Source organism: Chionomys nivalis, chromosome 26, assembly GCF_950005125.1.
Source record: "Chionomys nivalis chromosome 26, mChiNiv1.1, whole genome shotgun sequence".
Taxonomy (NCBI): domain Eukaryota; kingdom Metazoa; phylum Chordata; class Mammalia; order Rodentia; family Cricetidae; genus Chionomys; species Chionomys nivalis.
The window spans coordinates 3,634,845-3,660,934 of NC_080111.1; the positions used below are offsets into that span (position 1 = coordinate 3,634,845).

Genomic DNA, 26,090 nt, shown 5'->3' on the forward strand with positions numbered 1-26,090 from the left:
CACCAATGTACTTCAGAGAAGATATTGAGCATCAAAGAAACTCCACATGGAGTTTACTTTCTTTGTGGCAAAAGCAAGCCACCAGGCAAGAGAATGTCCTTGCTTTGACTGCTGACAACATGCTGTGCTAATTGGACAAGCAGGACACAAAAGCAAGTGACTGCCAAATATTGTCAAGACAAGGAAGGACAGCCTTTCGGGATATCCCGCTTCACAGAAAAGTCTGCCAGATATGCTGGGCCTGTAGGTCGAAGATGGATGCCCCAACATTGCAGAGGAACTTGGGATGACTTTCCAGGCAGCCAGATGTTTCTGTCATTTCTCACATTTTTTGGAAGTCACTTGCTTGCATTCCCGTTACTCAGTTGATATGATTTCCTTTTGGGGTCTCTGAGGAAGTTGGAGACTAGATAGTTATAGTTTCCTTGTTTACCTGTCGCAGAAAGCAAGTTATGATAGAAAGTAAATACGGTACAAGACTTGGGACTCACCAATATAGGATTGATACGGAGTATTTTCTCTAAATTTGTCAAACTCAAATGGACTAGACATTGTTGATGTATTTATTGCCTGTATATATTGTATATAGTTATATAGTTATGTATACCATTTTTCTTATATTAGTTATAGCCTCCTTTTTATTTTAGAAAAAGGCAGAAAGGTAGTGGCATTTCATTTGTATTTTAATAAATAAAGCTTTCCTGAAGACCAGAACACAGAACAGCCACACTAGTTTGCCATACAGGCCAGGCAGTGGTGACACGCACCTTCAGTCCCAGCAGTCACACTAGTTAGCTGTAGAGCCTGGCAGTGGTGGTGCACACACCTTCAGTCCCAGCAGTCACACTAGTTAGCTGTAGAGCCTGGCAGTGGTGGTGCACACACCTTCAGTCCCAGCACTAGAGAGGAATGTAAGATGGAATGAGACAGAAATTTGCTCTCTTTCCATCTGAAGATTTCATAGAAGAACTAACTTAGCGGCTTAGTTGTTTTGCTTTTCTTATCTTCAGATTGAACCCCAATATCTGCCTCTGGGTTTTTATTTTCCGTGCTACATGCAGTCTCTTTCCTGAGGAACCCAACTCGCAACACGCACCAGGATGAACTTCCATTCTAAATGCAATGCAGTCATACACATCTTGCCATGTGATAATAAAACATGATGGCTATGAGCCTGTGTTCCCTCACGCCATGGATACAGGTTATGTTAGTGAAGGCTTCCACTATCCCATATGGAAGCTTTGCAGTGAGAACATTGAATGTGCAGGGCTCTGAGGTTACAGGAGTGAAGGAGCAAGGTCTGGCTCTCAGCCTACTCCTTGGGCACCACGGCATATGATGGCCCATCTGCTATGAAAGATCAGTGGGCACCAAAGCAGCAATCGCCCAACACTCAGGAAATCTGCACTTGCTAGAAGAGAGGGCAAAGGATAACAAGTGTTCATGTACGGGTACTTGACACAGTATAAAGAGACATCCTGTAGAAACGGGAAATATCGCCACAGTACCTAAGAGTATGAGAAGCGTGAACTAAGAACATTATAATATTCAGGAAAATGCCCCGTGCCTCAAACGGAAGGATGAGAGGAAATTGGGGAGATATTAGAAATCAGCAGAGCCAGTGCTCAAGAGGTGAGAGCAGCTGGTGTAGAGGAAGAGCTGAAGCAAGCACCGTGAACTGAGCCCTTTCTCAGTACTCACTCTCCCAGTGAAGCCTGCCTTGTACGCATGCTGCATGTAGTGTACGGTAGAGTTGTTGTTTGTAAGCAGATACCTGGTAGTGTACACTTCAAAGAATTCTGAGTGTAAGATGTTCCTAAACATAAGGTCTTACCTTAAAAAGAAATTGAAATTGTGTATACAATTATTCAAGCCGTGCTTCTGTAAATGGATAAAGAATCAGTAATACTGTGGCATATGAAATCAACACGCAAAAGTCAATAGTAATTATATATACCAACAGCAACCTGTCCTTTAAATATTAAACTCACAATCCTATTTATAATAGCAAAAAAATAGTTAGAAGCAAATTTAAGCAAAAAAAGATATATAAACGGAAAGCTATAAAACAGTAAAGAAATTGAAGATGGCATACATAAAGGGAAAAGATCCTGTATTCAAGGGTTAGAATAATTATTACAGTTAATATATTCATACTGCCCAAAGCAATATTCACATTCAAACTGACCACTATCAAAATAACAATGGAATTTTTCAAAGAAATAGAAAAAGCATAGAATTCATAAGGAACACACATATACAAGGAAAACTAACATATAGCCGAAGCTATCTTTAGTGACACACACATATATTGGGGAGGAGAGGAGGAGAGGGAGAGAGGGAGAGAGGGAGAGAGAGAGAGAGAGAGAGAGAGAGAGAGAGAGAGAGAGAGAGAGAGAGAACACTCTGTAGGCAATGGTGTCTTGTTTCAAACTATATTACAAAGCTGTATACTCAAAGTTTCATGACACTGACATAAAGATCAATGGAATGGGATAAAAAGACCATAAATCAACTTGCAAGATTTACGGTCAATTGACTTTCAGCAAAGAAATAAAGAACACGCAACTTTGAAAGGACTTCCCCTTCAATATACGGTGCTAAGAAAGCAGAAGGATGAACTGATCTCTCACACTACGTATAAAAATCAACTAAAACTTACTAAAGACTTAAACATAAGACCTGAACCTCTAAAAGTACTAGAAGAAAACAAGGGGAAACCCCCATGCCATTGATCCAGTCAATAATTTATCGGTCATAATCCCAAAACTACAAGTTAGGAAAGAAAAGTTGACAGCTGGGTTTACACCAAACCAAAAACTTCTGCATTGCCAGGGGAAAAAAGAGAGACAACTATAAAGTAGGAGAAAATAATTACTTATAACCAATACACCTAATAAGCTAATGTCAAAAATATGTAAGGAACTCAAGCAACTCAAGAAAAATAACCCAATTAAAATCGCAAGGAGTCACAACTTTCAGAATGGCGAGCATCCAAAGGCTGTGGCGCTGAGGCTCACTCCTAGGTTTACAGGAAACTAAGGCAGAGGGGTTGCGTGAACCAGGAGGCTGAGAGAAGCCTAGACAAAATAGAGGAGAAAATGAAGAAGAGGAGGAGGGGGACCTAATTTTGAACTAGGGGTGTAGCTCAGTAGGAGAGACTTGCTGAGTAGATGGGAGCCTATAGATTCGCTCCTCATTAAGTGGTTAGGATGTTAGGGAATCAGACACTATTGGTGGGCATGGGGATTACTACATATGCTTTGGCTACCCGTATGAAAACGCTTTAGAAACTTTCTGGTGTAGACAAGGAATTGACATCTGTATCTGTGCAGCACTGTTCGTGACAACAAAGATGTGAAAGCGTTATGTCAGTGAACACAGGAAGGTGGCATATAGACACAATATTAGACCATTGAGTCTTGGAGAAACAAGGAAACCTCGCGACGTGTACCAACCTCGCGACTTGTACCAAAGTAAATGACCCTGCGTGACATTACACTCCCTGGGGTATAACAACACTTCCACGCGGGATCTCAAAGAGCAGAAATTGAGAAGCATGGAGAGTGGTGTCACCAGAGGTTGGAGAAAGAAGTAGGAAGGGAGATCTAGTTAGAGCACAAGTTTCGCTGAGACATGAGAAATAAGCCTAGTGATCTATTACACACCCTGGCGACCACAGAGTGATGTATGTTTGGAAACTGCGTTCAAGACCAATGTTTTGCCATTGAAGAGTAAGAAGGATGAGAAATAAGCATATTGATTAGCAGGGTGTGATTATGCTAGGGTATCGTCCTCCACAAAGTTGTTACTTGTCCATCTTTTTAAAAGCAATCTCTGGCATCTGAGAGGCTAGGAAACTAACCAAGGAGCTTAGGATAACCCCGAGCCAGACCACAAGAGAGTTCGGAGATCGGGAGGTGCCAGGTGAGAGACGATCCATCTTCACAAAAACAGCAAACAGGACACCCATTCTGGAGAATCGATCAAACTTTACACTTTATTCACCACTGCGGGGAGACAGAGGGGAAGATGGTTCTCTGGAAATGATAAACTACCCCTCACTCAGTCCAGGAAGGTGCCACAGTGAATTGGGCCAGCTGCTGCCTAGCCAGGCCTAAACTTCTAGGTTCCTAGTTTCTATCTATAAAAATAAATAAATAAATAAATAAATAAATAAATAAATAAATAAATAAGCAAGCAAGCAAGCCGATTCTTCTTACAGCTCACAACTGAACATTTTTCTTTGTATAGTAAACATATCCTTAAGAAACTTCCAGAAGCTGTTGGTTTCCGATCTCACCAGTAAGGAGTCATAGGCCAGCCGTGAGCCCAGAACTGCCTAGCGTCTAAAGTCGAAAAGGCCAAGTGATGGGGTTTACGGTACAGTAGACAGTGGGGCAAGGGGTCACTGGTTAATTCATTACCTTATTGTACAGATAATTCTCGTGTTCCTCCCTTGTGCTTGGCAGCAGGCTCTGCTTCTGCCTCTGTGTGTTTCTCTCTCCCCTCACCCACCCTCATCAGGATCTCGCTATAGAACTCAGGCGGACCTGAACTCGAACGCCCCCTATCTCCCCACCCCGAGTGCTAGGATTATGGATATTTGTAGTCACTTTCTGCTGTACTGTGTCCAACTCATGTGTCCATCTAGACTCAAGATAAGCCTCAACATCAGATTAACTCTTACAATGGATTTCCAGTAAGTCTGATAAGCGCTCGTCTCAATCATTTCCATATTACCCTTTGCCAAAGTAAGTGCCATGCTCCCTGCAGAGGAAATCTGACCTGGCCCCTTCGTAGTCTTACAACCTCTGTCTCTCGTCTCTTCTATTTCAAATATCCGATCATTGTAGAAAAAAATAAGGCATCTAATAACTATCTCCGGGGGAAAAACAAAGTTGGCGCATCTGGTAACAAAAGAAATTAAAAAAAAAAAATGGAAGCAGAGACATGTTTTAAATATATCTTTTTAATGTGGTTTTTATCTATCAAACTGAATCACTCCCTGGTCTGAGCTACTTGTGTCCCTGGCACCTCTTACACCGGATGTGCACATATATTCATGCACACACACACACACACACACACACACACACCTACTTATCTGATTTTTGCACTACCATGAACTTCTACTACCTCTTCCTGTCAAAACAAGAACCGGGCATCTTGATCACTAACACATCCCACTGCCATAGCGTAGAGGTTAGCGCAGAGATATGGTCACTTCTTTCTCTAAGTTTTGTTTTGTTGCTGTTTGTTTCATTTGGTTTTGTTTTGTTTGATTTGGTTTTCGAGACCAGGTTTCTCTGTGTAGCCCTCGCTGTCCCAGAACTTGTTCTGTAGACCAGGCTGGCCTTGAACCCAGAGATTTGCCTGCCTCTGGCTCCTGAGTGCTGGGATTAAAGATGTGCACCACCACCATCACCTGGCCTCACTCTGTACGTTCTGGAAATATCAAGAGAAGAAGAGTCTGATATAAAGAATAACTAAGATTGGAACATGGAGCTAAAAAGCTTACAAGGCAGTAAGGGAGAAACCTGTCAGCAAGGGAAGACAGGCGAGCAGGCAGTCTAGGTGAGTCCTAGAGCGGAGGGGAAGACGCTGTCCTTTGGATACAGCTTATGTCCCCCAAAGGTTTATGAACTGAAATTTACTGGCCATTGTGAGGAACTGTGGGGGTTTGAATAAGAATGGCCCCCATTGGCTCATATACTTGAATGCTTGGTCATCAGGAGTGGCGCTGCTTAGGAGGGGTTGGGAGTACGTGTGTCACTGCCTTGAGGCTTCAGAAGCTCAAGCCAGGCCCAGCAGCCTTCTCTCTTCCTGCTGCCTGAGTACTCAGATGTAGAACTCTCTGCTCCTTCTCAAACTGTGAGTCAGCCCCAATCCAATGCTTCCTTTCTGTGAGTTTCTGTGGTCATGGTGTCTCTTCACAGCAATGGAACAGTGACAAAGACAGGAATTAAGACAAATCGTCTTCAAGGTTGGGTTTGGGACGGTGATCTAACTGACCAGCAAGTCCCAGGGATCCTTATATCTCTATGTCCCTATTAATGAGAATACAGCACCCACCTGGGTTTTTACGTGAGTTCTGGGGATGCATGCTTAGATTTATATGCTAGAAAGGCAAGCACTCTATGGACTGGGACATCTGCCCAGTCCCTATATACAGTATTATTTATTGCATATTTTATCTTGTAAATGCCATCTCTAATACCTAAAGTATATCATGCTTGTTGAGGTGACAAGTACACTTGAATTTCCACTTGAGCTGTTTTCTTCTCCTAATTCAACAGTCTGCTTCCAGCCACTAACTCTTTTCTTATCAGAGGCAACACATACGACGGAGAACACGTTTGGAAGTGAGCTCTTCACCTCACAATAGCAGGAAGAAAAAGAGTGGGCAGGATCCCAATATCCACGTATGAACGTACCCCTGACTATCTGACTTCCTGCAATGAGTACCCTCTATGGGTACACCTCTGATATCTGACTTCCTGCAGTGAGGACCCTCTATGGGCACACCCCTGACTTCCTGCAGTGAGACCCTCTATGGGTACACCCCTGACTTCCTGCAGTGAGGACCCTCTATGGGCACACCCCTGACTTCCTGCGGTGAGGACCCTCTATGGGCACACCCTGACTTCCTGCAGTGAGGACCCTCTATGGGTACACCCCTATCTGACTTCCTGCAGTGAGGACCCTCTATGGGCACACCCTGACTTCCTGCAGTGAGACCCTCTATGGGTACACCCCTATCTGACTTCCTGCAGTGAGGACCCTCTATGGGCACACCCTGACTTCCTGCAGTGAGACCCTCTATGGGTACACCCCTGACTTCCTGCAGTGAGGACCCTCTATGGGCACACCCTGACTTCCTGCAGTGAGGACCCTCTATGGGCACACCCCTACCTGACTTCCTGCAGTGAGGACCCTCTATGGGTACACCCCTACCTGACTTCCTGCAGTGAGACCCTCTATGGGTACACCCCTACCTGACTTCCTGCAGTGAGGACCCTCTATGGGCACACCCCTACCTGACTTCCTGTAGTGAGCACCCTCTATGGGCACACCCTGACTTCCTGCAGTGAGGACCCTCTATGGGCACACCCCTACCTGACTTCCTGCAGTGAGGACCCTCTATGGGTACACCCCTATCTGACTTCCTGCAGTGAGGACCCTCTATGGGCACACCCCTGACTTCCTGCAGTGAGGACCCTCTATGGGCACACCCCTATCTGACTTCCTGCAGTGAGGACCCTCTATGGGCACACCCTGACTTCCTGCAGTGAGACCCTCTATGGGCACACCCCTATCTGACTTCCTGCAGTGAGGACCCTCTATGGGCACACCCTGACTTCCTGCAGTGAGGACCCTCTATGGGCACACCCTGACTTCCTGCAGTGAGACCCTCTATGGGCACACCCTGACTTCCTGCAGTGAGACCCTCTATGGGCACACCCTGACTTCCTGTAGTGAGGACCCTCTATGGGCACACCCTGACTTCCTGCAGTGAGGACCCTCTATGGGCACACCCTGACTTCCTGCAGTGAGACCCCTCTATGGGCACACCCTGACTTCCTGCAGTGAGACCCTCTATGGGCACACCCTGACTTCCTGTAGTGAGGACCCTCTATGGGCACACCCTGACTTCCTGCAGTGAGGACCCTCTATGGGCACACCCTGACTTCCTGCAGTGAGGACCCTCTATGGGCACACCCTGACTTCCTGCAGTGAGACCCTCTATGGGCACACCCTGACTTCCTGCAGTGAGACCCTCTATGGGCACACCCCTATCTGACTTCCTGCAGTGAGACCCCTCTATGGGCACACCCCTACCTGACTTCCTGTAGTGAGGACCCTCTATGGGCACACCCTGACTTCCTGCAGTGAGGACCCTCTATGGGCACACCCCTACCTGACTTCCTGCAGTGAGGACCCTCTATGGGTACACCCCTATCTGACTTCCTGCAGTGAGGACCCTCTATGGGCACACCCCTGACTTCCTGCAGTGAGGACCCTCTATGGGCACACCCCTATCTGACTTCCTGCAGTGAGGACCCTCTATGGGCACACCCTGACTTCCTGCAGTGAGACCCTCTATGGGCACACCCCTATCTGACTTCCTGCAGTGAGGACCCTCTATGGGCACACCCTGACTTCCTGCAGTGAGGACCCTCTATGGGCACACCCTGACTTCCTGCAGTGAGACCCTCTATGGGCACACCCTGACTTCCTGCAGTGAGACCCTCTATGGGCACACCCTGACTTCCTGCAGTGAGACCCTCTATGGGCACACCCTGACTTCCTGCAGTGAGGACCCTCTATGGGCACACCCTGACTTCCTGCAGTGAGGACCCTCTATGGGCACACCCTGACTTCCTGCAGTGAGACCCCTCTATGGGCACACCCTGACTTCCTGCAGTGAGACCCTCTATGGGCACACCCTGACTTCCTGTAGTTAGGACCCTCTATGGGCACACCCTGACTTCCTGCAGTGAGACCCTCTATGGGCACACCCTGACTTCCTGCAGTGAGACCCTCTATGGGCACACCCTGACTTCCTGCAGTGAGACCCTCTATGGGCACACCCTGACTTCCTGCAGTGAGACCCCTCTATGGGCACACCCTGACTTCCTGCAGTGAGACCCTCTATGGGCACACCCTGACTTCCTGCAGTGAGGACCCTCTATGGGCACACCCTGACTTCCTGCAGTGAGGACCCTCTATGGGCACACCCTGACTTCCTGCAGTGAGGACCCTCTATGGGCACACCCTGACTTCCTGCAGTGAGACCCTCTATGGGCACACCCCTATCTGACTTCCTGCAGTGAGACCCCTCTATGGGCACACCCCTATCTGACTTCCTGCAGTAAGACCCTCTATGGGCACACCCCTATCTGACTTCCTGCAGTGAGGACCCTCTATGGGCACACCCTGACTTCCTGCAGTGAGACCCTCTATGGGCACACCCTGACTTCCTGTAGTGAGGACCCTCTATGGGCACACCCTGACTTCCTGTAGTGAGGACCCTCTATGGGTACACCCTGACTTCCTGCAGTGAGGACCCTCTATGGGCACACCCCTATCTGACTTCCTGCGGTGAGACCCTCTATGGGCACACCCTGACTTCCTGCAGTGAGGACCCTCTATGGGCACACCCCTATCTGACTTCCTGCGGTGAGACCCTCTATGGGCACACCCTGACTTCCTGCAGTGAGGACCCTCTATGGGCACACCCCTATCTGACTTCCTGCGGTGAGACCCTCTATGGGCACACCCTGACTTCCTGCAGTGAGACCCTCTATGGGCACACCCTGACTTCCTGCAGTGAGACCCTCTATGGGTACACCCCTGACTTCCTGCAGTGAGGACCCTCTATGGGCACACCCTGACTTCCTGCAGTGAGGACCCTCTATGGGCACACCCCTATCTGACTTCCTGCAGTGAGACCCCTCTATGGGCACACCCCTATCTGACTTCCTGCAGTGAGGACCCTCTATGGGCACACCCCTGACTTCCTGCAGTGAGGACCCTCTATGGGCACACCCTGACTTCCTGCAGTGAGACCCTCTATGGGCACACCCCTATCTGACTTCCTGCAGTGAGACCCTCTATGGGCACACCCCTATCTGACTTCCTGCAGTGAGGACCCTCTATGGGCACACCCTGACTTCCTGCAGTGAGACCCTCTATGGGCACACCCTGACTTCCTGCAGTGAGACCCTCTATGGGCACACCCCTATCTGACTTCCTGCAGTGAGACCCCTCTATGGGCACACCCTGACTTCCTGCAGTGAGGACCCTCTATGGGTACACCCCTATCTGACTTCCTGCAGTGAGGACCCTCTATGGGCACACCCCTATCTGACTTCCTGCAGTGAGGACCCTCTATGGGCACACCCCTATCTGACTTCCTGCAGTGAGGACCCTCTATGGGCACACCCCTATCTGACTTCCTGCAGTGAGACCCTCTATGGGCACACCCTGACTTCCTGCAGTGAGACCCTCTATGGGCACACCCTGACTTCCTGCAGTGAGACCCTCTATGGGCACACCCCTATCTGACTTCCTGCAGTGAGACCCTCTATGGGCACACCCTGACTTCCTGCAGTGAGGACCCTCTATGGGCACACCCTGACTTCCTGCAGTGAGACCCTCTATGGGCACACCCTGACTTCCTGCAGTGAGGACCCTCTATGGGCACACCCTGACTTCCTGCAGTGAGGACCCTCTATGGGCACACCCTGACTTCCTGCAGTGAGGACCCTCTATGGGCACACCCTGACTTCCTGCAGTGAGACCCTCTATGGGCACACCCTGACTTCCTGCAGTGAGACCCTCTATGGGCACACCCTGACTTCCTGCAGTGAGACCCTCTATGGGCACACCCTGACTTCCTGCAGTGAGGACCCTCTGCCTAGGTTTTCCTTCACCTCCTTGCACTGCCACCAGCTGGGAACCTGCAACACCTGAGCTTCGGTAGACAGTCAAGATCCAAACCCTGACTGAACATCTTCCTAGTTGGCACCGATTCGGAACTTCCTAGTTACCTTTAAGAGCTCTAATTTGCGAAGGTCCCCAGAATGAAACCGTAATTCCTTGTTTCTAAGGAATAATTAATAGAGATGAATGCACAGTAGCGCAAAGGACTCGAGCAGAACTAAGTCTTGGAAACTGCATCCATCCCTTACTAACAATGAGACTTGAGCCACTTCTGCCTCTCTAGGACTCCAATTCCAGCTGGAACGAAAGAGACAGTAAGACAAAGAAGGACAGAGCATTGGCTGGCAAGATAGTTGAGAGGGTGATAGCACCTGCTGCCAAGCCAGACAACCCGAGACTGATCCTGGGGGCTCACACAGTAGAAAGTGAGAACCAACTCCCGCAAGCGTTGCCCTCTCACCTCCCTGTGTGTGGTGATTACACACACACAATGTAATTACCTTTAAATTTGTTAATGAGATTTTAGCAGAAAACCCAGGTAGGGTGGGTACACACTTGTAACTGCATCAAAGACTGGAGCAGGAAAATCACCATGAGTTCCAGGCCAGCCAGATGATCCGCACTGTGAAACCCTGTCTGATCAAAGTGTGTGTGTGTGTGTGTCCCCCAGCATCAGCTCCATAATAAGGTCTGAAAACTCCGCGTCCTCCCAGAACAGCAGGCCGGCCTATGACCCAGCCCTGCCACTGTATCCCATGATGATGTCATCCACATTCCCACAGTGTTTGATCCTACTTCACGGATCTTCTATTTCCCTTGTATGTTTTTATTATGAACATATTTAGACATAATTACTAATTGCACAAATTAGTCTTTTCTCCACTTCTAGTGTATTTGCAGAGATGATGTCCTATGTTACCCAGACTGGTCTCACACTGTGGGCTCAAGAGATGCTCCTGCCTCAGTCTCACAGGTACCTGGGGATGCAGACACCATGCACCATGCTTGGCCTCTTCTACATTCAAAGTGCCTTGAGGCTTGATGTTTGAAATCTACCTTCTAGTAGCACATCCCAATGTGTAATAAATATAAAAACTCTACATCTGTCTTCTAAATTGGAAAAAAAATAATGTTGAGTTTATTCCAATTTTTTAAAGTTGCTTTCAGATTAAAAAGTCAAAGAGAACCTGAACAGGTAAGTGTGGTATCGACTCTAACATCAATACAGTCCTTGAGACGAAGTCACGGTTCTCTCAGTGCTGTTCCTTATGCCGGACCAAACACCTCTGTGACAAGTACATCTTTTTAGAAGACACAAGCTTCAAAACTATTTTTAGTAAGTTGGGGGGGGGGGGGAGATGAGCAGAAAATTAGTATTATCTACTCAACCGGGGATTCTCAAAGGTCAATTCCAGAATATGGACTTAAAATCTGAATACATTTCTATTTTCCTTTCCCACAAAAACTAAAACATTTTTCACAGAAACTAAAACTAAAATTGTATGCAGAAATATATGACAACGTTTAGGATGCTTCATTTAAAATGAACTAAAGCTGTTTCCCGTCTGACCTTTTAGGTACTTTTTTGATAACTAATCTGTAGACATTAAAATCAATATAGTTGCAGCGTATTTTGAGGACAAATTTTACAGTACCGAGTACACAAGTTGCCACAGACGTAACTTTTAACGCTTGCTGATGCTGATGGCTTCAAGAACTGGGGTTGCAGAATCCTCGAGCTAAATTTGCTATAGCTTTAAACCTTGACCGAAATACTGATCCGCCTGTTTATTCAGCTGTGGTACCGTATTATATGAGCTTATCTAACCGGAATTACATACTACTCAACATAAAAGACGGGTTCTCTGCAAACTTTTAGAAATGTACTTGTAAGGCAGTCCTTTAAAGGAAATCCAAAAGCTACGGGGCCAAGTATCATGAGGCTGCTTCCCTCAAGCTCTCTCGCCTCGGTTTTATTTTTCTTTTTAATGGTCGGAGAGTGAGTCGGACTGAGGGTGAGACAGGGTTTCACTGTGTAGCCCTTAACCGTCCTGGAACGCACTACACACCAGGCTGACCCTGAACTCAGAGACACCCCTGCCTCTGCCTCCCAAGCGCTGGAAATAAACGTCTGGCTGCCCAACGCCAGCAGGGGTGAGTGACAGAGACTGCAGGTGCTGCGCCTGCGGCTTCTGCGCTGGGAAGGGGAGCAGGTTTGCTGGAGGAAACCGTCTTCCCGTCCTGGAACCAGGCAGACCAGCCGTCGGAAGTCCCCGAGGGCCCTGCTGGAGTAGAGGGTTGAGGTGGGCGCTGCAGAGCGTAGGCCTTGTGAGGGGAGCACGCTACTCACGCCGCCCCGCCGTGCGAGCCGCCCACCACCCCTGCCATCCCACGCAGCCCCGGGCAGTCCCCCACAGTGCCAGCCTTCCCACGCCATCCCACGCCGAGCGCCCCCAGGCAGTGCGAACCGTCCCACGCCGCGCCCCGCAGTCCCACGCCAACCCACGCCGTCCCCCACAGTGCGAACTGTCTCCCGCCATGCGAGCCGTCCCACGCCATCCTACCGTTCCCCCGCAGTGCGAGCCACCTCACGCCGAGCGCCCACGGGCAGTGCAGTGCGAACCGCCTCACGCCTCAGGCCCCACGCCCAGCGCCCCGGGGCAGTGCGAGCCACCTCACGCCCAGCGCCCCGGGACATTGCGAGCCGTCCAACGCCGAGCGCCCAGGGCAGGGCGAGCAGCCTCTCGCCGAGCGCCCCGGACAGGGCTAGCCGCCCCACGCCGCCTCACGCCCAGCGCCCCGGGACATTGCGAGCCGTCCAACGCCGCCGAGCGCCCCGGGCAGGGCGAGCCACCTCACGCCGCCTCACGCCCAGCGCCCCGGGACCTGCGCACAGCGTCGCCGCCTACCACCCCCCCCCCCCGCCCCGCCCGTCTCGGAGACTGCGCCGCTGCAGCCGCCGCCGCCGCCGCCAGGGGGAGCGAGTCCCCGACGGGAGCCGCGCCGGCTCGCTTCCTCGGAACACGCCTTCCAACTTGACGCTCCCGCGCCTCCCTGAAGAGCGGACGGGAAAGATGGAGACGGAGTCCCGGGCGGTGAGTGCTGGAGTGGTGGGGGGGGGGGGAGACGAAACGCTCGCTCTTCGGTTGGGGAAGAAGGCGGTGCGGCCCCCACGGGGGACGAGCAGCCGTCGGGGTGTGAGGACGGGGTGACCTGGGGTCTGGACGAAGGTGGACGGGAGAGCAGCGCGGGGAAACGGCCGGCCGGGGGCCGCGGGGAGGCCGGGTCCTCCGTGCCCAATGAGCGGCGCCACTTTCCCGCCCTCGCATCGCTTTCCCGCCCAAACGGCAGCGCCGTCGAGGCTCGCCCTTCCGGGGACACCCTCTCGTTGCCCGCGATTGACGGTCGTGCGGCCGTCGACGCTCCGCCCGGGGGAGGCCTGAGCTCGGGAAGGCCGGGGCTACGCGCGCCGCCCACCCGCCTGCTCGGTCGCCCGCTCCCCCGGGGCAGGCCTGGGCCCAGCCCGGGGCCTACCGGGCCCCAGCGCAGCCTGGTAACGTGCCGCCCCGCCCCGCGCCCGGCCGGCCGGCAGCCAATCAGCGGGCAGCCAGCGCGGCCTGGTCCCGTGCCGCCCCGCCCCCGCGCCCGGCCGGCAGCCAATCAGCGGGCGCCCAGCGCGTTGTTGGTGGGGGGGGGGGGACCCGCGCGAGGCCGCCCGCGCGTGGTCGGTGCCGTTGAGGGTTCCCGCCACGGCTGCTGGCGGGTCTGCCCGGCAAGATTTCTCGCTGGCTGGCCTTCTTTTCCCTCCCGCACTTTGGCGGGGAGGGGGGGGACCCTCGCGTCGGCGCCCCGGTCCACGATGACCTGAGAGAAGCCGAGGAGGGCGTCCATGCGGCCATCGCCCCCAGCTGCTGGCCTCCGAGGGGAAGGAGCACCGAGGCGGTGACGGCGACGGTTAGCCTCCCCCCACACACCCCTTCCCCCTGGCTTTGCAAAGATGGGGCTGTCGGTGAAACCCCAGGGAAGAGTGTCTAAATCGACTCCAAAATAGTCACGCTTGCCACCCACCCGCTGGCTGCCCGGGAGCAGCCCCTCCGTCCGTGCTTCCGAACGGTTGACAGTGAGAGCTTTCCCGTTAGATCCGCCGCTGCTCTCTCAGGAACCTCGAGGTGTCCTCTCCCGGAGCCGTGTGGCTGCGAACAGTACCGTGGGTTCTAGAATATAACCGGTACTTGGGTCCTTAGCCAGAGGCTGGCTGGGCACGTGCTAAGCAGGTTTCCCCTGAAACCAGATCTAGGCGTTCACACGCTCAACAAATACTCATTGAACCCTTGCTGTGTAACGGTGCCCGCCGGCTTACACGTTGCGGTGTTTTAAGTGTGTATGTTTAAACTTCCTGCCCTCGTGAGTATTATAGTATAGTGCCAAGTGACAGACACGTATATTCTTTCAGAAGGTGGTAAATAATAAAGGGGAAAGTAAGCAGATGACATTCACAGCAGAATGGGAACCTTTAGAACAAGGGACTGAGGTGGGCGGGTGGTTGGTTTTTGTATTTTCCTGTTTCTCGGTGGGTAGCCTCATGTCTCTTCTTTTGGGGCTGCTTTAATCCTCCCCTCCCAGGAAAAATGGAGTTTGTCTTCTTAAACATGAGGACAAACTAGAACTTTCATTGAACGCCTTTGTTTTTAAAAACTTTGGGAAGACTTTGTTATTATTAACAAGTTCTATACTATAAGTGGGCAGAGAGGCAGGGTTTTATTATTGAAGCTAAAGATGCTCTCTGGTAGTACCACATCTTCTAGAACACCACTGGTACTGTTTACAACTAGAGATTTCCTCTGTTGAAATAGAAATGATTTCTATTTATTAGTATTGCATATTGCTATTCATCTCTGTTTCTTTCCATATTCTAACATACAATATATTTATTATTTTGTACTACTATGATATGATATTCATGAAGACAGGCAAATGTACTTAAGATAATTAATTATATCTTTTTTATTTTAATTACAGAACATTTAAAATAGTAGCTTTGTGAGCCAATAAAATGGAAAAGGACAAATACAGAAAAGAACAATTCTATTATCTAAGTTAAAACTTCATTGTGGTGTTTCTCGGAGAGTTACGAACTTTCGTATTTTTGAAGGACTTAGTATGCCAAATTGTCTCAAACATCTGTTTCGTCTTCCCAGAGGAAAGAAATAGTGTTTTTTTTAAACACGTTTCTTGATTTTTTTTATCTTACATTACAAATCTATTTGATTGCCGTTATGCAAAGCCTTATACACTGATATTGGTATATTAAGCCTTCTAATTTTGAAGTGTGAATATAATGGATGTACACTGAGCTCAATTCTTTTCATGGAAATGTTAGGTATGTAATTTTCCCGTAATGTTTAGGTGTGTAAATTTTTCACTGATTACCCCTGACTGACCTAGAACTATGTAAACCAGGCTGGCCTTGAAGTCACAGAAATCTGCCTGGTTCTGCCTCCCAAGTGCAGGGGTTGGAGGTATACACCACTTCACCCAGCTTGGTATGGAATTTCTTCAAAGATCAGTCACATTCTCAAACAGATACATGCATTTAAAATTTTGATTTTTCAAGCTAAAATTATCCAAGTTTATTAAGTTGCCAAGGCTCTTTATACTACAAATGCTACCCAAAAAACATCTTTAATTGAGTTGTGTCTGTGAAGTCATTGGAACTAGAAAGAAACTATACCATGGGTTCTCTCAGGCGCAAATAATTTGATTTATACAATACAGGCTTGAGACTTATAGATAGAATTTTAGTCATAAGGGCTTTACCTAGAATGCATGTTTTGAGGTAATGGGAATATTTCTATGATTGCATAAATTGTTATTTAAAAAGTAAAACTGATGAAGAAGAAAAGGTTGTTCAGATTATCCAGGACAAAGCAATGTTTGCCGGTTGTCATGGTTTGGACAGTGTTTTTGTTTTTATCGGTATTCAGACATGATCAAAGAATGCTTCTGTCTATCTTGATCCATCATAATTTAGCGGATTTGTCTGATGTTGGTGGTCTGTAACAAGAGAGCAGCACTGCCTAACTGAGTGCCAGGCCAGCTTTACCACCTGTGCAATGGCCGGGGCAGAGCAGCGCGCAGACCTGGGTCATCCTTTCTCACTTTCTGACCTCTTTATGAATTTAAGGCTTTTTTAATTTTTTCTTTTTTCTTGGTTTGGGGCTCTTGGGGTTTTTAAGTTTTTGTTTTGTTTTGTTTTTTGGAGACAGGTTTTCTCTACGTAGCCTGGCTGTCCTGGAACTAGCTCTTGTAGACCAGGCTGGCCTCGAAACTCACAGATCCTCCTGCCTCTGCCTCCCGAGCGCTAGGATTAAATGTGTGCACCATTGCTGCGGGCTATTTAGTGTACTTCCTTAACAATCTCATACCTTATAATTATCTTAAGTACATTTGAGTAGTCTGTCTAATAGAAAGCACCTCTCTAGAATGAAGTACTTTGTTTCATTTTTACTTCCCACAAAAACTATGAACTCTGACTGTAGTCTTCATAATTTTGGAATAAAGGTCAAATCTAGTAGATGAAGTCTTGCCTAAATGACTGTTTTAATGAACCTGAATTAAAACTCATACCCAGTGCTAAAAGTTTAAAATGACTTTATTTTACAGCAGACAACAAATCAAACACAGACAGATTCATTATCTCCATCCCCCAATCCTGTATCACCTGTGCCTTTGAATAATCAAACAAGTGCCCCGAGATACGGAACCGTGATCCCTAACCGCATCTTCGTAGGAGGAATTGACTTTAAGGTATCTATTTGTGGGTGCAGCATGGTGGGCAAGGAATGGTGTTTTGTTTTTCTTTAGAATTAACTATTTTATTTTTCAGCAGTCATTTCTTTATACAACTATAAAAGTTACAATTGCATATTGGATAATAGGCTTCACATTGTCTTGGTTTAAATGCAAATAAACCTTTCAGTGATTGTGTAGGTTAGTTTACAGGGTACCTGTCCAGTGGTACAGTGATTGTGTAGGTTAGTTTACAGGGGTGCCTGTCCATGGCACATACAAGGAAAGTGAGGGTTCTTTAATTGCTGTAAATATGCCTTTCATTTTTTATTTCTTATTTTTAAGTAACCTGCTTTTCTCACTCATTGCTTAATATTGTTCATTTTCCAGCATACTTCAGATATACTTTCTTACATGATACTCCTAGATAATTGATTATTTCAATTTTCAAATGAAAACTTAATCTAAAGGTTTTAGTCTTATAAAACCATATATATGTGAAATATTTTTAGATTTATTTATTTTATGTTTATGATGCTGTATCTGCATATACACCTGGCTGCCAGAAGAAGGCATCAGATCCCATTATAGATAGTGTGAGCCTCCCTGTGGTTACTGGGAACTGAACTCAGGACATCTGGAACAGTTGGCGATGCTCATAACTGCTGAGCCATCGCTTCTGCCCCAAAGCCGAATATCTTTATCCCAACCTTTATCTTGCACTCGTAAGCCATATCCTAGACTTAAATTTCTTACAAATAGCTTTCTTTGATAGTATTTATAATCTGCTAATTTAAAAGACCTTGTGGTCCAAATAGAGAATCTGTACAAAAGTGTGCTTAATCAGCTCATCAGCTACTTCACTCTGAGAAAAGCATAGTTGAGGTGATTTTCAGTATTCCTGTATAAGAGGCGTAGCAGTATATATGAACAGGAAAGATGTTCATGAATATTTTTAGTCAGATGCCCTTACTTGAGCTGAGTCGGTAACTCGGTGGTAGAGGTTTGTCTAGCTTGTAGAGGCCCTAAATTCAGTGTACGTGCGCACACACACACACACATTCCTCTTCCAGGTGAATTCATAGAAGCATTTCTGAGTTTACATATTAGAAATATAGGGAGAGACACCTGTTATAATAAAGGTGCTATAGTGTGTGATTTTGGACTTATACTCCTATTACAATCTAGGTAAAATTACTTTTTCTTTCACCTAAGAAAAATGCTATGCTTGGTGCATTTGCCAAAATAATGATTCTTAAGTATGTGATTGTTTCCCTAGGAATAAATATGCTTTACAAAATTCTTACCTTTTGAAAGATTGTAGCTATGGAAAATACAGGTGTTCATGCTTAGAATTCATTCCTATTAAACATCTTAGTGAACTTTCAAAGTACGTATTCAATAAGAACATTTTCATGTCAGTCACAAAAGCACATCAGGCCAATATGCATCTTAGAGGTTATTGTTTCCTACACAGCCATAGCATTAAGGTAACAGAATTACTTCCTTTCAGACGTGTCTGTTTCAAAACCACAAATAATTCCCTGTGAGGAAGTAATTTCCTACAGTCGCAAACAGACTTTGAAACCTCACTTGTGCCTCTGCAGGTTTAGTCACCTTGACTTTCCCCTTACTCTACGAGTTAGTGACTGGGTCAGTGACTTCTCCAGAGAATAGTTTGGATGCACTTTTCTGAATATCTAGTAGCGGCTCTCATTTTAGCATTGACTCCATTAGAAAATCCATTGTTAAAAGTAATTCACTTATTCTTAGATTTAGTGTTTGTCATTGTCCAATTTAACAGGCTCAACGCTATCATCCAAAATAGCAAATTGTGTATTTAAGTGAGGTAACAGTTGAACTCAAAGTGAGTGGCTGTGCTCTAAGACATGTTTCGTTTCTCCTTTAGGTAAACTTAAAGTTATGCTTAGGTGCAACTGAATCCAAAATTAAATTGCCATGAATTCAACATAAATACTCTGGGAATAGCTCTTATTGTCTACCTATTTCAGTAAAATCAGATGTTCCCAAACCATCTTTGTACACATCTTGAACGTTGTGTGTGTTTTACTAATTTTATTGTAGCAATGTAATGTCTGTATTATCTAAAATTTATGTTTAGTACAGGGAAAACATCTTGTTATTTGAAATATTATAGTCATTTTGTAACTTACTTTGACAAATTCAAGTATTTGGGGGAAATACATTCCTTTCCTAAGGCTGAGTCTTCCTAAAGACTATGTCAATTACCTCAAACTGACTGGATTAGGCCATTGTGACTTGGTTTTACTGATGAACGGCTGTGCTCCTCAAATACTAGAGCCTAACTCTGGCTTTAGTGTGCACTCCTGTTAGCATTCTTACAGTCACCGAATACTAGAGCCTAACTCTGGCTTTAGTGCACACACTCCGGTTAACATTCTTAAAGTCACCAAATACTAGAGCCTAACTCTGGCTTTAGTGCACACACTCCTGTTAGTATTCTTAAAGTCACCGAATACTAGAGCCTAACTCTGGCTTTAGTGTACACACTCCTGTTAACATTCTTACAGTCACCGAGAGAGCCCTTTACATAGTTGCGTTCTTTGTGGCCATAGAACATTCAGTTGAAGGCAGCTGCCTAGCTGCTACGTAAAGCAAAGTACATAGTTTGGTAACAATGGTTTTGCCTCTCTTTAATGATGAGATACCCTCTAACTTATTTTCTATAGTTTTTATGTCTCCACAGCAGACATTGGAGTTGTTTCATCTTTTAGTGACTAAAACACTTCTTAATGTTTTCTTTTTATGCCACTAGACAAATGAAAATGATTTAAGAAAATTTTTTTCCCAGTATGGGTCTGTAAAAGAAGTGAAGATTGTTAATGACAGAGCCGGAGTATCCAAAGGGTTCGTATCAGTTCACATAATATGTAGAATAATGAACTGTTTTGTTGGGTTAAGTTTTGTATGCTAATATATTTTGTATTTTTCTTAGTAAAGAATTTTATGCCCTCTCTTTTACCTTATGTTTGCTGTGTGTGTACGCATTCATGTGTGCGTGCATGCACAAGTGATCTTTACTAGGGTAAAAAAGGGGTTCTATATTTCTTAATCTAAAAGCCTGCCTTTACATGGACCAAGGGGCCATTCAGTATAATATGACAAAAATGTTGAGTAGAAAATTATATAGTAGCTAAAGCTGAAACAGCAGATACTTCTGGAATTGTGTACTTTTTTTTATCTATAAGAGAATTTATCAGAAAATTGCTGATCTGAAAGAATGTTTGTGGTCTGTGATTCAGAATCTAATCAAGGAACAAATGAAAAATGCCAGTCTAATAAGAATGATAAATTGTCAAATCAAAAAATTTGTGGTAATTTGAAAGAGTGGCCCCGTAATCACTCATATGCTAGACTGCTCGGTTCCCAGACAGGGGTGCTGTCGGGAAGGATTTGGTGCTGTGGCCTTGTTGGAGGACGTCTGTCACTTCAAAAGCCCAAACTCTCAGCTCCTCCTCCTCCTGTGTGTGGCCATGATGAATCTGTAAGCCAGACCCACTTACATGTTCTCCTTCCTAAGAGTTGCCATGGTCATGCTGTGTCTTGATAGCCATAGAGCAATGACTAAGACGACAGCTCGCACTAGGGAGTAGGTTTTGCTGGGACCTGATGCTTGTTGGTGGGATGTGGTCTTTGGGACCTTGGATCAGGAAAGCAGTTGAATGTTTTCAGCAGGGCTTATGGGCATCCTAGTAGGAACAACAATGTAGATTATAATGCCTGGCTCAAAAGGTTTCAGAGGGGAAGAAAATTAGTAAGGGGCCACGAGATTGTTCTTGTGATATTTGGGCAAAGAAAGAGGCTGATTTCTGCCCTTGCACGCCCCCCCAAAAAAAAATTTCCTGAAGCTAAACTGAAGAGTGTTCAAGTACTGGCTTTGGCAGAGGAGCTTTCAGGACACCCTAGATTTGACTCTGTCGGAAAGTTATCAGCAGTGACTCTGACTGCAGATGTATACTGAAAGGAAGGAAGCTGAGCAAGGAAAAGTATAAAATGTGGTTTATGGAGAAAGAAGCCCTGGGAAATGTAATGGGGGTCCAGTGCTCAAGGGACTCAAGTTTAAGAAAAGCCTGATGTTCAGTGGAGTAAAGGGAGTGGTGACCTGAAGATCCCACACAGCTAAGCTTCCAACTTGTGGAAAGGAACTAAAAAAAAAAAAAAAAACTTAGGCAGTAAAAGAAACCATAGGCAACAAAAAGCTGGTGCAGATGTATTTGGAAGAGGGGATTAAGTTGCAGACCCAACAAGCATCAGAGCTTGGCAGATTTAGCCCCATGGCTCTAGGTTTAGAGTCAGGAATACAAGAAAAAGGTTGTGGAATCTTCCTATATGTCTAAAAAAAGCTGCTGAGGCCAGGTATATGTCAGGGGTGTCCCTGCATGTAGGCCCAGATAGGTCATTGGGTGAAGCCTGGATTTCGTTAGAGACTCAATATGTCAGAGATGCCAGAGTTATGGGATACTTGCTGAGGAAAGCTGCAGACAGGGAGGGTATAGAACCAGTCCAAAAGAGAAGTGTGTTGCAGTCAACAGAGCTGAAAGGACTTGGAGGTCTGGAGAGCACTTTGACATCAGACATGGAGAGGCAGGATTTGAAGCTTTCCCTGATGGTTTTGGGTTTGCTTTGGTCCAGCGTTTCCTCACTCTGTGCCCTATTCCACCTTTTAGAATGGTAGCATATTCTGTGCCATTGTTGTTGGACACATGTGATAGGGGTTTTGATTTTGATTTTACAAGGGTTGCAGTTAAGAGATTGCCTTGAGTCTCAGAAGAGTCCTTGCACTTTGGACTTTTAAACAGTGTTGAGACAGTGATAGACTATGGGGACTTTTGAAGTTGAACTAATGCATTTTGTATTATTATATGGCTGTAAGCCTGTGACGTCCAGGCAGTAGAATGCAGTGGTTTGAAAGAGAATGGGCTCATCATGTATTTGAATGCTTGCCACCAGGTAGTGAGTGGTACTAATTGAAATGATTAGGAGGTGTGGCCCTGTTGGAGGAGTTGTTGGGCTTTCGAAAGCCAAATCCAGCCATAGTGCCTCTCTCACCCTGCTGTCTGTGGATCCAGATGTCAAACTCTCAGCTACTGTTCCAGCCCCATGTCTGCCTGCATGCCGCCATGACGACAGTGAACTAAACCTCTGAAACTGTAAACCAGCTCTAGTGAAATCTTCCCTTTATAAGAATTGTGATCATGGGTTGCTTCACAGCAATAGAACAATGACGAAAACAAGAATGAACATTGAAGTTAGTAGACTATGCCCTGTAATGTACAGAGCTGTTTGAGTATATCTCTGTGCACAACATCCGGAACTCTCTGAGGGGGAAGGGACTGTGCGTGCTGCGTTCACAGAAGTTTTGTTGCAAAGTCACAAGAAACTTAGATACAGTGGTGGAAATGAATAAAGGGTTGTGTTTTCTCCAAACAAATATATTTGCAGGATTAATAGACGGACAAATAAGATAGAAAAAGAGTATTAATGAGAAATGGCATGGAGAATGGCAGGAGCTAATAAGGAAGAGGTAGTGTTTTCACAAAGAAACTTTTTAAAAAAATACAAAAACTCCTGAAACTGCCACATAATATCAAGATGAGGTTGAGATTATATCCCTCTCACTTAGCTAAAAGAATTTACATTATTTTTGGTAATACTTTTGTCATTGAAAGGATAGGAAGTCAGATGTAATCTGATAAATATCCTGGAGACTGAGGCAGGAATTTTGCAAACTGGAGGCCAACATGGGTTACTGCCCTTTTCAACAACAAAATAAAATAAAGAAGCCAAGGCTGTTGCTTAGCATGCACAAGGCCCCGGGTTCATCCCTGGAACCACAGAAAAGAAAGGGGAGAAGTTAAAGTGGAGATTGCATTTCTGTGACACGGTGATGAGAGTCAGGGTAGTAAAGACTCTGTTCTGGAAAGAGAAAGTCCAGAAGAGCATTGGAGACTACAGAATGGGTGAAGGGCGGCTGAAAAGTGGCCCAGTTAGCAACAATCACAATTCAGAGCCTGAAAACAACCTGTCCCATCTCTTGAATGAAAAAGAGTTGTGGAGGCAATAAGGAAGGGCTGGGCCGCTGAGAAGTTCAGACAGTGGAAGACCCAACAGTGAAGAATATGAAGTTCCGTCTTCTATGGCTACGAGACAGCCACATCTGAGGATAAGAGTAGCAGCAGCCTGAGCCTGGGATTAGCACACACTCCAACTCTCAGAGCCTCATCTAGGCTCTGATTTAACTGTTGCCAGGCTAGAGAATATCCAGCACCCAACCCGTATTTTCTGCAGCCACCTCTCTCCTAGAAGGTGATTAGTTTTCCATGGGATGGAGAGCACTGAGACTAGTCCTTTGGGTTACATTTCAGTGCCTGTGTGTCTTCCCTACTCCTCAAAACCCTTGGCAACACTGTTTGGCATACACGATAGCTGTACCAGGTTATCCAACTAAGGAACTTCTGGAACATGGAATAATCTACCTGACCTACAAAGTACAATGCTTCCTGTGGCCATAGATGCTCCCAGCACACATTGAAAGCAAAGATCTTAAAGCGAGGACAGTCTGAAGCATATTAGCACTTGGCTAGTGCGGGCCCAACACTAGCCTAATCTTAGGGAAGACACCGGAAAGAAACTGCTCCAATGTTTTGTCTCGGTTGGGTTGTTTTGCTTGTGTGTCTTTGAGGCCTTGTATTTATCCTTTTTTCCCTTTCTTACTATAGGTTAGTATTTTTACTTTGTTTTCAAAAAGCGATGTTTTTCTCTTTTATTATTTTCATATTTAATTTTGCTTATACATTTTCCATTATTGTGCAATCAGAATGATTTAACCTGCAGTTGTTCACTGTGTTTTTCTGCGTTCTTATTCCTTTCTCTCATTTACCTCACCTTGCTTTTCTTTTTCCCCTTTCCCAGCCTCCTGTCATTTTGATAATTTACTATCTTTACATTGACCCTAAGTTTTTAACTTGATGGCTTATACATTATTTTTCCCCTTTCCTGATTTGTGGTCATTGGGGGCATATTCGTGTCAATCAATTTCAAGTGTGTTTCCTACCTGATTTGTTTTAGTGTTCCAGCTGTTAAAGCCATTTGTTTTCTCCTTAGTGGGTGGTAGTGAGGTTCGCACCATGAAGAGAAGGTTGTCAAGAAGGTTCCTCTTAAGAAATTGAAGAAATATCCATAACAGTAGATTATAAAAGAAGCATGAAAATGCAAGGGAACCCATAAGATCATAACTCCTTAATTATCAAATCTAAATACAATAAAATAAGTAAAGTACTGAACAGAGGATTCAAAAACCTTGTAAAATGACAAGTAGCTTCAAGTTGTGTGCAAACGAGCAAATGAGTAACAAGAAACTCTTGAAGACTGTGGTGGTTTGGATGAAAATGGCCCCCAAGAGGGAGTGTGTGGCTTTGTTGGAAGTGTGTCACTGTGGTGGTGGGCTTTGAGGTCTCATATATGCTCAAGCCACGCCCAGTGACTGAGTTCACTTCCTGTTACCTTTGGATCAAGATGTAGAATTCTCAAGCACCATATTTGTTTGTACGCCACCGTACTTTCAACTGCCATGCTCCCCACTGTGATGATAATGGACTGACCCTCTGAAATTGTAAGCTGCCACCTCAATGAGATGATTTCCTTTATAACAGTGCCGTGGTCATGGTGCCAGTTCACAGCAATAGAAACCCTAACCAAGACAGAGACCTAAATAACAAAATCTGAAACAAACATGAGGCTCTCAGGGCTGCTCCGTTTGCCTTCTTCTCAGAACACTGGGAACACTATCACTACTGTGCACTAAACCAGGGTCTAGTCAAGGAAGGGACTGCCCAGTCCATCTGTCTCCCAGTCTAATCTAACAGCGGGAACTGAGGTCGGGAGTCAGACCTCTCCCATCAGCACAGTATAGTACATGAAACATCACAGTGAAGGAAAGAATTCAAAACTTAATCTTCCAAAAATAAAATATGTCCAATGTGGCTTTTTAAAACCTCGGTATAAATAAATAAATAAATAAATAAATAAATAAAGCCTCGTTATACTCTTATTGTACTTTTGTTACTTGGCTGTTCTTGGGTTTGGGGATTTTGTTGCTGTGTTTGATTTCTTAGTCTTTACTCTTGGGAAAATGTCTCGGAGTGGTCTTGCTTTAGGCTGTGCTGTGCTTGGTTAGGCTGTGTGATTGTTCTCTGTTGTCCTCCACCCGTTCTTCATTTCATGCTCCGAATGCTGGCACCCCGCCCGCCCATGCAGTTCTCTTATTCTCCTCCTCTCTTCCCCGTGCTCACTTCATTTGGGCTTATTCACTGCAACCTTCCAAACTTTAAACTTTCCCTTCCCAGATATCCTTGTCACCTCAAAATTTTTTCTAATACTGATACTGATCCTTGCTCAGCCTACAGTCCCTCCATCCTTAATGTCCTGTTGTGCCGTCCTAACATAGTGACCCTCCAGTAGTTACATTTAACTATCTGCATGATGCTTGTGCTGTAGCCCTCCCAGACTTTAGGGTGGCTTCTGCTGTTGGTACTGTGGTAAAGAGCTTGTGCCAAGCGCCTGAGCACATGCACTGAAGGTTTCACTGCTGAGCTGTGCACCTTGACTCTACCTCAGTCTCGCCCCTTTTAAATGTTACAGATAATTTGGCTTAAAGGACACAGTTGATAAAAAACTCCAGTCAGCAAAACAACCACAGATGCGTAAGTCTTAATGTGGTAATTAAGAAACACAAAAATCTCAGTGTTACACCGCCCAAAAATGTCAATTCCATCATTAATTGCTGCAAATGAGAGTGAATTAGGTGAAAT

General features: G+C 46.1%; 1 protein-coding gene across 1 annotated transcript in view; it reads left to right on the forward strand.

Moving 5' to 3' along the window:
• The first annotated feature begins 13,523 nt into the window (after positions 1-13,523).
• The window catches only part of Boll (boule homolog, RNA binding protein), a 62,648-nt gene continuing 50,081 nt past the window's right edge, over positions 13,524-26,090 (forward strand). Inside the window, exons 1-3 of the mRNA XM_057758787.1 lie at positions 13,524-13,544; positions 17,113-17,256; positions 20,036-20,127. Of these exons, the coding sequence (XP_057614770.1) occupies positions 13,524-13,544; positions 17,113-17,256; positions 20,036-20,127 (257 nt within the window). The remainder of the gene's footprint in view (positions 13,545-17,112; positions 17,257-20,035; positions 20,128-26,090) is intronic.